Source organism: Phasianus colchicus, chromosome 6, assembly GCF_987193195.1.
Source record: "Phasianus colchicus chromosome 6, bPhaCol1.hap1.1, whole genome shotgun sequence".
NCBI classification, from domain to species: domain Eukaryota; kingdom Metazoa; phylum Chordata; class Aves; order Galliformes; family Phasianidae; genus Phasianus; species Phasianus colchicus.
The window spans coordinates 34,000,968-34,014,448 of record NC_143441.1 but is presented as its reverse complement, the minus strand read 5'-3'; the positions used below and the strand labels follow the sequence as shown (position 1 = coordinate 34,014,448).

The 13,481-nt window shown below is 39.3% G+C and overlaps 1 protein-coding gene across 3 annotated transcripts in view; it reads right to left on the bottom strand.

Moving 5' to 3' along the window:
* Positions 1-12,711, bottom strand: part of LOC116243273 (macrophage mannose receptor 1) — a 54,725-nt gene extending 42,014 nt beyond the window's left edge. Inside the window, exons 1-4 of one of the 3 annotated variants that reach the window (XM_031614418.2) lie at positions 11,692-12,711; positions 6,906-7,307; positions 5,773-5,946; positions 1,343-1,507 (exon numbers count right to left, since the gene is read on the bottom strand). In XM_031614418.2, the coding sequence (XP_031470278.2) occupies positions 1,343-1,507; positions 5,773-5,946; positions 6,906-7,307; positions 11,692-11,752 (802 nt within the window). In that variant the 5' untranslated portion in view covers positions 11,753-12,711. Of the gene's footprint in view, positions 1-1,342; positions 1,508-5,772; positions 5,947-6,905; positions 7,308-11,691 lie in introns of those variants that run through there. The other 2 variants (XM_090142886.1, XM_090142885.1) reach the window with 2 other exon arrangements.
* Positions 12,712-13,481: the final 770 nt, after the last annotated feature.

The window sequence follows — 13,481 nt, the reverse complement described above, 5'->3', positions numbered from 1 at the left end:
TATGATCATTCCAAAAGTCATCTTTTTAACAGCACATCTGGTACATTTTGAAACTCATCCGAATTCACTTCTTTAGCCAAAGTAAGTCAGGATTCCAAAACCTGTTCCAACTTACTGTCCCAGGTCTGAAAAGCACTTAAAAATAATACCATGCCCATGCATGGTCCTATTGAATTCTGTGGGGTTTTTTTACAGTAATTATGACTCGATTGCTTCTCTCTGCTTTATGTCTAAGAATTGTAAGCTTAGCTGGATGAGCACTGACTGCTTTTGAATTGATGCATTTCTGCATAGTTTACAGGAAATCACTGCACAACTTACATTAAGCTTTTCTGCCTTGACTGATAGCTTCATACCAGTATTCAAATTTACTCTATGTATTTAGTTGTTTTTGACACTATGGTTATAGGTAACACTTAAAGCACAGCCAAGTTAAAGGCACAGGTTGTTAAGTACTGAAAAGGACTGGGATGTAAAGCCAGAGTCTGATTTGGCATCAACAGGTTAATGTGTCCCAGTACTACTTCTTCACAAACCAAAGTGACAGTTTATGAGAATCAAGATCTGAGCATGATAGGAAAACCTAATTCTGCAAGAATAGCTGTAGAATGAAAAACTGACTTTGGCAACAATATATTACAACTGGCAATTAAAACATGTCTACTAACAACTCACTCCTAAATGTCAATGCTCTCTTGAGCATTAATTTGAAGATTAACTTAATCACGCTCAGTAAAGAAGACTTGTGTTTTGGCCATATCCTTTAACTGGAAACAAACGTTTCCACAGAACAGATTACATACAATATTAAAGATAGATTCACCGAATAATCAATCATCCTCTGAATTTACGAAGTACAAAAATTCAGTTTACAGCATAGAAAAAAAATAGCTACTTGTAAGTTCTCTTGTTTATTAGTTCCTTTTTCTTTCTGTTCATATTTTAGCATATAAAGATGATATAGCAGCTTTAATGAAATTTGGCAAAAATGCTTATTAGTGCATGCAGCAGATACAGCATAAAAAAAATGCAATCTTTGCATTTGCATTTTTTCTTTGAACACTACTTTGGATCTGCATACATTCCAAAATTGTTTCCTTATTGCTTGAATTACTTAATTGCTGTGGTTTCTATGTCACTATAATTTTCCAGCAATATTAATTCATGAGAAAAATCATCATCATATTTTCAAGTTTCCAGCTGAATTATTCAAGATAACAATTTTAATCCACAATTAACAGAACTGAAGAAGATACCAGCTTTCAAGATAGAACATGCTATGTAAGTGTCTCAGTTAAAACAATTCACTTAAAAAAAGCCCTGATGGTTGTTATTACTCTACCTGCTAGGTATGTTTGTTCGTGCAACTCTGTGATACTTAATAACTCAGACTTCTGTTGTTGACAGCTTTTTCTTGCCTGATGCCACGTTAGCGCTGACTCAGAGTTTATCTGATATTGGACATTTGTGAGAGGATCGGTATTCCACAACGAATCAATACTATTAACTGCCAGGAGAAAAAGAAATGCTGTGACTGATCACAAAGACTGAGACAGATACAATATAGAATAAATCACTGAGCAAAAATACACAAAGCTACGCACTGCAAAAAAGAACAGGTATACAAGGAATGCTTTAATGCGTTAGTAAATCCAGGCCATGACAGCCATGTTGGACAACACATGACAACACATGACAAAACAATATCACATTTTCTCCAGGACAATAAAGCTGCTGTTTAAGATTGAAGATGAACTGCTATAGTTGTTCTAAAGTAACTGATTTGTCACCATGAAGAAAAACACTAAGGTCTTACAGTCTCACAATAACTGAAGTCCATAAAACAGATGTTTTTTTCTGAGCTAAGAAATCCTCATTTATTTTACAATTTCGGGTACTTTAGATTGTCTTACTAAAATAAAGGTAATCAGATCCAAGCATTGGACTGAAAAATGGAAGCTACAGGGGGTCCCCCAGCAGTGAGCCAAATATCACTCCATAGAGAGAATAAAGTTGCATGACAAAAGCAGAACAAAGAGGTCACTAGATGTCGGCCTGCAATGGGGAAAGTCCTGAAATTCCTGAAGCCTGTCTGTATCAGCTCTTTAAGTTGCAAGCTGTGAAGAATTTGAAAGAGGTCTCTTCTGAATTCAGAGAGCTCAGAAAATCTGTGCGTGTAAATAAGAGAAAAGCAGTACAATAAACAAAGCTCAAGACAAAGGGTGGTACATATTAGATGTCAGCAGGTCAGTAACCAGTTCCACTTTTTCCTGTATTAAATCTGATAGTTTATAGACAACATGAAGTGCTTCTTTTCGAATTAGCCTTAGATAACAAAATAAATTCATAGTATACTCTAATATGGACCTTTGAATAAATATGGAAACTTTCATTCCATTATCATTATTCGGAAAGTAACTTCTATCCAAATATTTTATGAATATCGGAAACCAAAATTTCTTCAATATGCTATGTTCTACAAAACCACGTGCACAAGCACATGTCTGGGATAAAAGAGAGACTGCAATATTAAAATCTATAATTCAGTAAAGAAGATTGTCTCTGGCCTCGTAGAAAGGATTTTGCAGATATTGTGCAATCAAGAGAGAGAAAGAGAAAAAGAAGCATTCAACCTTCTTCTCCCTGTCTCTAATTTACAGTTGCATATGAGGCTGTTCGGTAGAACTTCAGTTTTTCATAAAGATAAAGTTCATTTCTTAATCTTTGAATTTTTTGTTTTTTAAATATTTGAGTTCTAGGCAATTAAACACCTTAAGAGAGCAGGATTTGGGAAAATCTATATGGTATTGTTTAAATCTTAACATCCCCAGGGAAACCAAAAGAGGATTCACTTTTCTGGAATGATATATTTTAGAATCTAAATTTAATTCATGTGAAACAAAACCTGTCCTGAGTGCACAATTGAAAAAAACTCAACTTTACTCAGACTAATTCAGTATGTATTTTTGTATACACTGAAATTAGTGAGGATTATTGTTATTAAAAATTATTGTCAAGAAAAAGTGTCCTACCAGTGGAAATACCTATTACAATTGCAATTTTAAGAAGTGTTAACAGGACTACCACATATATTACTTCTACTAAATCTGAAAAAACTGGTAATGGACTTCGGAAATTTTAATTTCAAAACTGCAAGCTGAAATTTGGCCTTTGACTAGCAGTAACCACAGAAGTGTTCTTGTTTGCTTTATTATCCATCCAGAACAAGTGAGAGCCTCAGTCCAATATTCTTCGAAACTAAAAGAGTAGAATCATAGTAAATGAGAACTGAATGTAATTCTTGTTAGATATCCTACAATACAACTGCAATCTCTTCTTCCCTGACCATACAGTCAGGAAGAAATATAGACTATAATTTATATTATTTTACAGTATCATATACAAAGGTATAAAACTAGGTGTTGTTAACAGTAAAAAAGAAAACCTTAAAAATACTGAATTTCTTTCAATGCTTATCTTCATGTAGGTATATTTTGATTCAGTGCTTCTCTCTTTCTTTTTCTTAAATGAAGTTTAGGAAATCAAGTTATGAGTTCAGGGTAAATCAGAAAAAAAACAAGACAAATGACTCTTTGTAACTTAGCTGATTAATTCACAAGACATTCTGAACTAGACATAAAAACCGCAATGGAAAATCCTTGAAAATATCTCAAAACACCAGCACGAGGAAAAGGCCTGTCATAAAATAAAACGAAGTCAATATTTTTGAATGAATGCACAAATGCAGATTTGCCCAGTGAAATTAATATTCGAAGTTAAAATTATTTAAATACTTCCTTATTCCCTGCACTCTTTATTTATTTCCTTCCTAGTCAGCTGCAAGTTTTTTGCACTACTTACAAGTCTTTCAAAATTTTTCAGAAAAATTCTATCCTTTTCAGCTGTCAAGAAAGAGGCCTCAGTGGACTTTTGCCTACTGAATACAGCAGCATGTACATCTCATGACTTATGTTCCTGGTGATATTACCTTGTGCAATCTTCCTCAACACATGCTTTAACACAGCAATGGAAAATGTAGCTCAAAAAGACAGAGTGCACCCTGTACAGAATTTCCTAGGAAATTAACAATTGTCTGAAGTAGCAGCAAAAATTATCAGTTTCTTCTGTTGAGATTGTCACTGTATCAGCATCTTTTTTGAAGCACCATCTAAAGGGCTCAAACTCACAATTTTTTAGCTCTATCAGTCAGATTTCCACATTTCTTTTGGGTACAATTGCGTTTAGTACAATCTTAGACCTCCTCATTCTGGACACTAGAGTTGGTTTTGTTTACGGTAGAAAAGTGATGGATTCAATCTGAATTTCAGTGTTTGAGCTCTAGAAGAAAGAGTTGTAATAGTCTGCATCGCCTACTTTATATCAGCACCTCTGACTCCCCAAATATTAAAAAAACCACACTGCTGACATCTTATTTAATAATGTTTAATATACAAAAACTACAATGTTATATGTTTTAAAAGTGCTCTTGAAGTTTAATAACTTATCATTCTGTAGTACAGTGCAGTGCTCTACTGGAGGGCTAAAACTTTCCTACTCCTGCCTGTCTCTCGTTAAAGCGTATGACCTAAATGTGAATATTTTATAGCCAGTACTGAAGAATCAGGAAGGAAGCATGCAGGCAATCAGCATAAAGCAGCTTTTTCCAAAAACAATCTGAATGGATTTCCTTGAATTATGTCAAAGAACTAAACAATTTTTTAATGACACCTCCTATTTGCTTTCCTCAAAGAATGCTAGACAGGTAACAAACTTATGCTGGACTTGCATGCGTTGTGTTCATGGAATTAATACTGCCAATATGTTTTTAATATCTTGAAAATAATACTGGCAGAGGAAAAAACTTGCTATTTTTATTTCTCTGAAATAACGAATGCAACATTCATGGAAATCGTACTTCATACAATAAAACTTCACCATCGAATCAGTTAAGATCAATGGACTCTGTTTTCTTCACATCAAAGGAAAGAGGAAAGACATTTTTTTTCTTTTGTTCTTAACTGAAGTCAGTTGGAGCTTTACAACAAAACACAATAATAAAGAAGGGAAGGAAAAATGCCACCTCTTCCACCATGACAGAAAAAGCAGCAGTTTGCTGACAAAGTGCTTAGTGCATATTTTACAGAAGTGCAGAGAAAATTTATTCAAATTAAACGTAATTCCAACATGTATTCAAATTTACTTAAAGGAATATCAACATTTCTACATGAAGTTCTGTATTACATAATACTACAGCTCAAACTCTAGGTGCACTTAAACCAGGGAATTAATAATATAAATGCTTCTCACTGTTTTTAATTATTCTACTGCAGAACAGTAAGCAACGTAGTATATACATTAAGGAAATACCACATAAGCTCTTTTATATTCAAATCCAATTCATTTCTGAAGTAGTCTTAATTTTCATTTAAGTTATATTCTAGTTCCCAATTTTGCAGTACAAATTTCTATGCAGCCTATAGGATATACTAATGTAACATCTTTACATCAAATTAACTTTCTGTTCGAGTACATGGTGTAATTACACATTCCAGTGTACAATTCACATGCTTTCACCTGTATTTAGTCATGGCTTTTTTTTATGCTGAGCCATATTTTCACATATGTAAATAGTTCCTAAAAGGATAGCTAGCTGTGTATAGATAGAAAAATACAGTTCTGAATTACACTTTGTAGAGCACATGAAAAGGACAGCAATATTCCCAGGCAGCTGAATAAAAGAGCAAAGAAGAATCTTCAATACATGAAACTTACTTTTCAGCGGGCAAAATCCATATCTCTTGTCAACATCATAGTCTGCAGTGGTTCCACACCAGAACCAGCCATCTGCTCTGCCAGCATCTGTGCAGTCAGCATACCACTTATTACCAAATTTAAAAGGGAATACACAAGGTGCTCCCTCAGCATTTCCTCTCACTGTGTAGGTATCTAAGGAGATACGATAGTTTAAAAAAATGTGTAAGTGGTAATTTGCATGGGATATATATCAATCCAGCTTCACGTTCGTATTAGAGTAAGCACAGTTTGCTAGCTTAGTATACAATATGCATTATCAATGAAATGCTGATAATTTTTAATCTGTAGGTGTAATCTGTTACAGACCAATGTTCATCACTTAAAGCAGGCCACTGGCCAGAAAAGGAGACTACTGACCAGAACTGACTGAGCCAAGACAAATGTATTCCCATACAAAATTTTACATGCATAACAATCAAAAGTATAAAATACATAAAATCAAGCCATTTGCTTTTTAGGCCCACACAATCTGATTCTTGTGTTGATAACTCAAGTGCTGATCATTTTAAACACTATTTCATGTAGCTATAAACCCGAAAGCTACACCACAGAGTATCTTCTTTATGCTGTACTTAAATAAAAGCTTTTGACCCAGAGCCATAATACAGTAGTTTTTCTTTGTATAAACCCTAGAAAATGGATCATTCCCTTTCTCTGCCAAAATGCCATCATAAACATATATACGTCTCTCCCTAGGAGTGACAGAGAAGAGGTGAACATAATCAGCAGAACAGGCATTCACTCATTGGCTTTCTGTACATATTTAAAAAGTCAAAAATATCATTAACTGTTGCATAATAGTTATATGCATGTTCCAAACAACCGAAGACTTCCCTCTCCTTCTAAATGAATCACTGTCCTGTGCCTTGCATGGTTAATTATCTAATTTTTAATTATCATACCTTTGACAAAAAAGCAAAACGAACCCCACAGAAAACATAAAACACACTCAAGTACTATAGGTTTTACCAAAGCCCACACTCACTGATCTCCAAGACGACTACGGTAATTCTCCTACATATCTCCTGTATTGCAATTAGATACACATAGCAGCCAGTTCAAAATACAGAAATTAATTTATAGAACTTTACCTTCATAGCCTCGAGAACACAGATCGTCTGTAGTTCCGTAGACTTTCCACCTACTCCATAAACCAGATCCCTTGTAAAGCATAATATTCCTTTCCTGTCTGTTTCCATAGTTGAAAAACAAATCTTCCCCTTGGATTGCAAAGAGAGTCTCATTTCTGCATTCCCATCGCTGAAGTTCACTAGCCTTGTCACAAGGATACAGAGTGATCGGAACCCAGTCTTTCTTCGAAGGTACTCCCAAGCACAATTTGAATGCTATGCTCATAAGCTGGTGATCTGAGACCCACCTGAATTTTTGAGACTCATTTTCTTGAACACAAGGAGCAGTAGTCACTGAATTAGAACTCTGAGCCAATACACAGCGCTTGTGATCTTCATTATATATTAAAAAGGTGCTAGTATCTGTAAGACAAAGAACAATGGAATCACTTGGCCTGAAACAATTTTACCTACTATCTAAATGAAATACAAGACTAGATGCTACTCTTAGGGCTGAAATCTCATCATCTGTTCAGCAAAAAGAGGAAAGGATTCTCCCATGGCTTACAGCTGTTAAAGTGACTGCAGAATACAACTAGTTCAGATTCCAGGACATTTAAACTATTTTGCATCAAAGAAAGAATATATACTAAAAACAGCAAGGCAGAGACAGATTTAGTACCTCATGCAGCTTTAAACCATGGGATAAACTGAGGAAAAAAGGCCCAATCATAGTTCTTTTCCAAACTGCACCCATGGGACTGAGTGAGAACAGGGCACATGCACACCATGTGCTGCAGGGCTGGAGGCTGAGCGCTCCGGCAGCTCTGCTTCCTTGATCCTGACTCCCTTTGCAAGGACTACAGAGTGAGTTCTTCAGGCTCTGTTTCTCCATGGTGGACAGATCTGCTTTCATAAGTTCTGCTGAAATCCCCGAAGTCTTACTGAAGGGGAAAGATTTTTTTTTTCCCTAATTTACCTTTACACATAAGCTACTTGCAGGGTTACAATAGCATCACCATTTTTCTCTCAGCTGCATTCACTGGTGATTTCCTTCTTTCTTACATTTTTCCACTAAGAATGAAATACCGACAACAGTGTGATTTGCCATCAACAGGTATGCCTCTTAGTGACCAATGAAAATTTATGAGACTGTTTATAGCTCTCAAAGTTATTTCTCCTTCTTAGTACAACGTAGTTAACAACATGCATTTATCCATTTTGTTTCAAACATGAAATCACTAAAGAAGTTCCTAGCATTTCTTTTACGACCTGGATCTACTGCATGGTAAACGTTTGTGAGCTGGTCTCATCCAGAGAGAGAATTTTTCCTTCTCCTTTGGTCCTCTTGAAATACATTTTAGGGTGATAAATTAATCGTTCTCTAACATTCTATCTCATAAATTAACAGGTTGATCAAGGCCTTAAAAATATATTTTAACTGAGCTACAAGCAAGGGAAGATAAATACTTATTTATGTTACTCTGGGATTAAAGCTAATTAAAATATTATTTATTTTAGCGTTAGATTACCAAAGTAAGCAAGTTATACAATGCAAAAGTACCTAAGAGGAGAACAGATACACCACAAAACATTTTCCCTTTTCTGCTGATGTGGAAATGATCATAAATTACTAGAGAAGAAGCTGGGAACAAATAGCTTCCATGTCAGAAAAAGAGCTGATCCAGACTTATCTCACCCACGGGTCAGTTTCCTTCTCCTGTCCTCTGGCTTGTATCTCAGAGGGAAGCAGTATAAAACTGATGAGCACTGGAGGCACAAATTGTTCCCTTTTGCCAATCAGTTTTACTCATAGACAATACAAGGAAATATATAATTGTCGCTGCTGGTGATAACTTTTGATTCTGCTTTTCTACCAGCATTTAGCACAACGATACATGCAATGCTTGCAACTCTCCTTTTCCTGAAATCTTACTTAAAGTTTCCGGTTAAAAGAAAACGTCAGACTTTTTCATAAGTGTAAAAAACACCACTTGATCTTTTAAACTGCTAAAATTGTACTTCTGGCCTAACACAACATTATGTATTTTATGCAACTTACGGTCTTAAAGAGAGGGCGCTAGACAAAAAAATAGGGTGCTAGAAAAACATAGTCCCAAGTCAAAAGTCTGGACTGCTGTAGCCAAGCCAAAAGCAGTGTGGAGGTTTTGTTTGCATAGACAATGCCAGAAAGTTGAATAAAGAGGTGTGGCTAGGGGAAGAAAAGTAAATCTTCGGTCCCCTACATTTTGACTGTACCTTTACAAGGCATTAGCAGTGTGTAAACACAATGCAGCATCTTATACAAGTAGGTATTGAAAATAAGTTGGCACCCAAACAGGACAGAAGAACGAGGCAAAAGGATACAGGAGCAACTGTGACCGAGACTGCAGAATTCCCTTTCCCTCATAGTCACTCCTGTCACATCCATCACCGTGCAGATGACTTCTATCATGGGCCTAGGCTGCTCCAGTTTACAGCTGTACTTCTGTGTCTATTTGAACACCAATATAGATTCCCATATAACACTTTCTTTATGAGATATAAGGGAGATATTAGGGAGACTAGAAGAATATCAAAAAAGTCAGGTATCTGTGCAACACTCATTATACCCTGCCAACACTTCTCTCTAACCACTTGATATCACTTCTTGCTAACAGATTGTGCTACATCTGTCAAATGAGCTGAGCAAAATTATTCAGTTACGTAATTGATAACCAGCAACTAATTCAGAGCCTTAAGCAAACTAACATCCTACCTAGGGAAGGTTGCTTTTCCTAAATAAGCAGGACACTTGGAATCTAAAAGCAGAGTCTCAGTGTTCACAAGTGAAGTAGTACGCTGTACTCCACAAGGGTTGGTAGCATTAGCTACCATAAGGTCAAAACAATAATTACAAACTTAGTCAGCAGCCAATTTCTATAAATAATACCTTGACCAAATAAGGGACCAAGCCTACTAAGCATATGAACTTTTGGCTAGATAGCACCTCCCAGTGGAACCAACCAACCACCAAAGATCCGTTAAAAGAACCCCATAATAACACAGTACATGCATAGCATTGGATTTTAATGAGTATAGCAATTCTCAGAATAAGGAGGTGCTTTGCAGAAAACGTGTGAATATTCACATGCTATATATGCGTGTGTGTGTGTGCATTTTAGCTCCTGCATGTACATGCTAGGAGGAAAGATTCCCCTATGCACTGAGTACTGCAATAAAGTAATGTCAGCTTTCTAACATGTCATTTGTGTTGGAAAGTCTTATTCCCAGATTTCAGTGACATAACCATGTGTTCCATCACTATTCAGTAGAAACGTTTGCTTTAGAACACCCATTCTTCACTACAGATCAGCTACAGGAGGTACATAGGAAGGTCTTCCACAGCATCACCCCAAGTAACACGGTCTCAGTACAGATTTTAAGGGAGTAACCCATAATAAAAGTTTCAAAATTTACTTCTGGAAGGAAGTCCTTTAGAATGCTGCCAGACATAGGAACCAACCACTAGAACAGTACTGGGTCTGGCTGGACTGGAATCAACTTTCCCCTCAGCAGCCCATACAGTGTTGTGCTTTGCACTTGTAGCTAGAATGGTGCTGATATTGCACTAATGATTAGGCAGTTGCTGAGCAGTGGCTGCGCAGCATCAAGGCTGTGTTAACAGCCTGAGCCCCCAAAGGTCAGGTGGCTGGGGGTGGGCACTTGGATGGGAAGCAGGCACAGCCAGGACAGCGACCCTGAACTGACCAAAGGAATATTCCGTACCAGATGAGATCACTCTTAGCAGTAAAAGCTTCAGGAGGAAGCTGCTCTAGGAGTTGGCCAGATATCCCCACACCCAGCTCCCGGAGGACTGGGACAAGAGAGCAGCAGTGCAGTACTTAGGTATCTTTCAGTGTTAAACCAAAACAATAACCAATCCAGAGACATGTAGCATCTTTTCCCTCAGCTGTCCCAAGCAAACCCTGATAGATTTTTTCCCACTGGTTTTTATTTTTCTTTATCCATCACGCTTTGCCTATTTGCCCAATGCCAGTCCCAGAAAGATTGTGCCAAGTATCTTTTGTAGAAATTACATTTTAGGAGTTCCAGTATGCAAAAACAGCTTTAGACTTTGTAGCACTTGCAGGCTATCATAGATTACGAGCGGAGATCAAAAAGTGGCTCATGAAGTCAGAGAAGCATTAACAGCATCAAAGGCCGAGGCAGAACGCCCCAGCAGCACACCAAAAGCCAGAGGAAGGGAGAGGGGAAGCAAGGAGGCAGCCAGCATGTAGGGTGACTTCTCTTAGCAGACAGCCTGCAATGACTGTAGCTAACTACACAAAGCAAGAAAGGTTACAAGCTGGCATTACGAAACTGCTCCAGTAAACCTCAACCTTAACCACGAAGGATGCTGAGGAATGGCAGATGCAAAAGTTTTCCTTGTATGAAAGCAGCGCACTGGAAATCACAGCAATTGTCACGTGCAAGCTCCAGCTTTCAACCAGAGACCCTATGCCAATACGCTGGCTATGCTAACATTCCCAGGACAGCCTGGCTTGGGGCACTCTATATAACCCAAAGGGCCACCGAATAGGGCAACTTCAGCCATGGATCAGCTCAGCTGGGGCAGGGCGGGCTGCCCTCAGGATAACGTGGCTGCGGGCTGCCCACCGACCCCGGGGCTCCTCTCCACCTGCGCGGCAGCTTCCCCCCTCCACGCGTACACACACACACAAACACACAACGCTTCAGGTCAGCCGGGGCTCGGAGACCCCCCCCTCTTCCCGGCGTGCTGCACACAGTCCCTGCGGGCACTTACCCAGCAGAGGAAAAGCGCCGGGGAGAACGGCGAGGAGCAGCAGGAGCGGGGCGGGAGCCATCGCCGCTGCGAGGAGAGGAGCCCGCCGGGCAGCTCCGCCGCACTTGTGAAGGGCCGGTGGATCGGGGGAAAGCTCCGGGCTCGAAACGATAAGGAAATATCCTGTCACATGGGGTGCTTAGAAATAACAGGAATTCGCTGTTCAAACTTTGCTTTCCTAAGCTGATTTTCCTCAGCGGAGGGAAGAGCCTCCTTCCAGGCACACGCAGGTGATAACGTGGTGATAGCTGAGAGGCGCGCCGGGCTGTTTTCCGCTGTTGTTCTTTTTTTATCCCCTTTGCGACCCCGTCAGCGCCGCACGTGGATCGGCGCTCGGTTTTCCAAAAAAAACGAGTCCTGGAGAGGGCGGGGAAGGCCGGCGGGCTCCGACCTGCCCGCACGGGACGGCGCTGCGCCCGCACCGCCACAGCCCCGCTCCTCCGCGCTGCGGGACGAGGGGAGACCTACCGGTTGGAAACCAGGGTTTGTGCCGTGCCCCTCTCGCCGCTCCCCACCAGGAGCAGGTGGCAGGTCCCGGCGGGGAAGGAAGGGAGCAGAGCAAGCATCGCTTCCCCAGACGAGCGTATCGGCTTTCCACGAAGATGTGCCAATTTAAGTCATCCTTCTGAAGCCTTTAAAGGCTGCAGGGAGGTCTTACAGCCCGGGGGGATCTCACCAAATGCCTCGTGTTTTGTGGGGAGCAGCACAGCATTGCTTAGAGGCTGAAATCCGTACGTGGGCTGATGGGTCACAGGTGGATAGAAAGCATCAATCTTACTGCTGTTATATGTACAGAGGCATTTGTAACGTTTACTGAGCACGGTAACACTGCAGAAGCAGCCTGATGGATTTCAGAAGCACTGAGCTTACCCATGTACGTGGTGTGTCCTCTGCAGTCATTCTCATACTGTCAGGCATTTAGAAACTTCTGGTACGTACAAGAAAATTTCAAAAGCCTCCTTGGAGCTTCTGGATGGAAAAATAGAGCAAGCACCCATCTGAGCTTATTATGGAAGGAGACAGGTCAGAGCGAGCAAATACTTTTACAGTGTCATTACAAAAGAAGAAACAACAGAGAAGAAATCCAAGCTCTTTTGAACTCTCTACAAGGCTCCCAGTAACATAAGTAGGGATGCCAGCCAGCCAACTCAGCCTTGCTGAGGCCTCCTGCGGACAACTCACAGGGAGTAAAAGAGGATGTTTTTCACAATTTCTTGTGATATCTGTGGATGCACATAAAGGTCAGGCAGAGCGTGGCCCAAAAACAGGAGGTGGAAAGCAGAGTTCTGTGTCATTATGTCAGTAGGTTCTCACCTGGGAAACTTCAACCTGCAACTGATACGAATTCTCTTGCTACAGTAGATGGCACCTATTTATTATTCTCTAACTGCTTGGAATGACCTTTATACTGAACTAATGAAAAACTCAAGTGCTTCCACTGAGGAGATATAGCTAAGTCAAACAATAGTGATACAACTTGACAATGAAGAGTTGCCCCATATTCTAACATTACTATCTTAGGAACATCCAGGCATTCTAAGTAAGTTTGAAAAATGCTTTTAGAGGGAAAACATATTTTAAGTCACCTTAAGATCTGTTTACAAGCTTACTTTAATAACAGCAATAACTGGAACCCCAGAAAAGCGTATAGTGCCAGAAGGATCAAGTCACAAGATGGAGAGCAAATGTTGCTTTCCTGATAGAATAATGTTATTTGTTAGACCATAACCTGCACTTTGGGGAATCCTTGG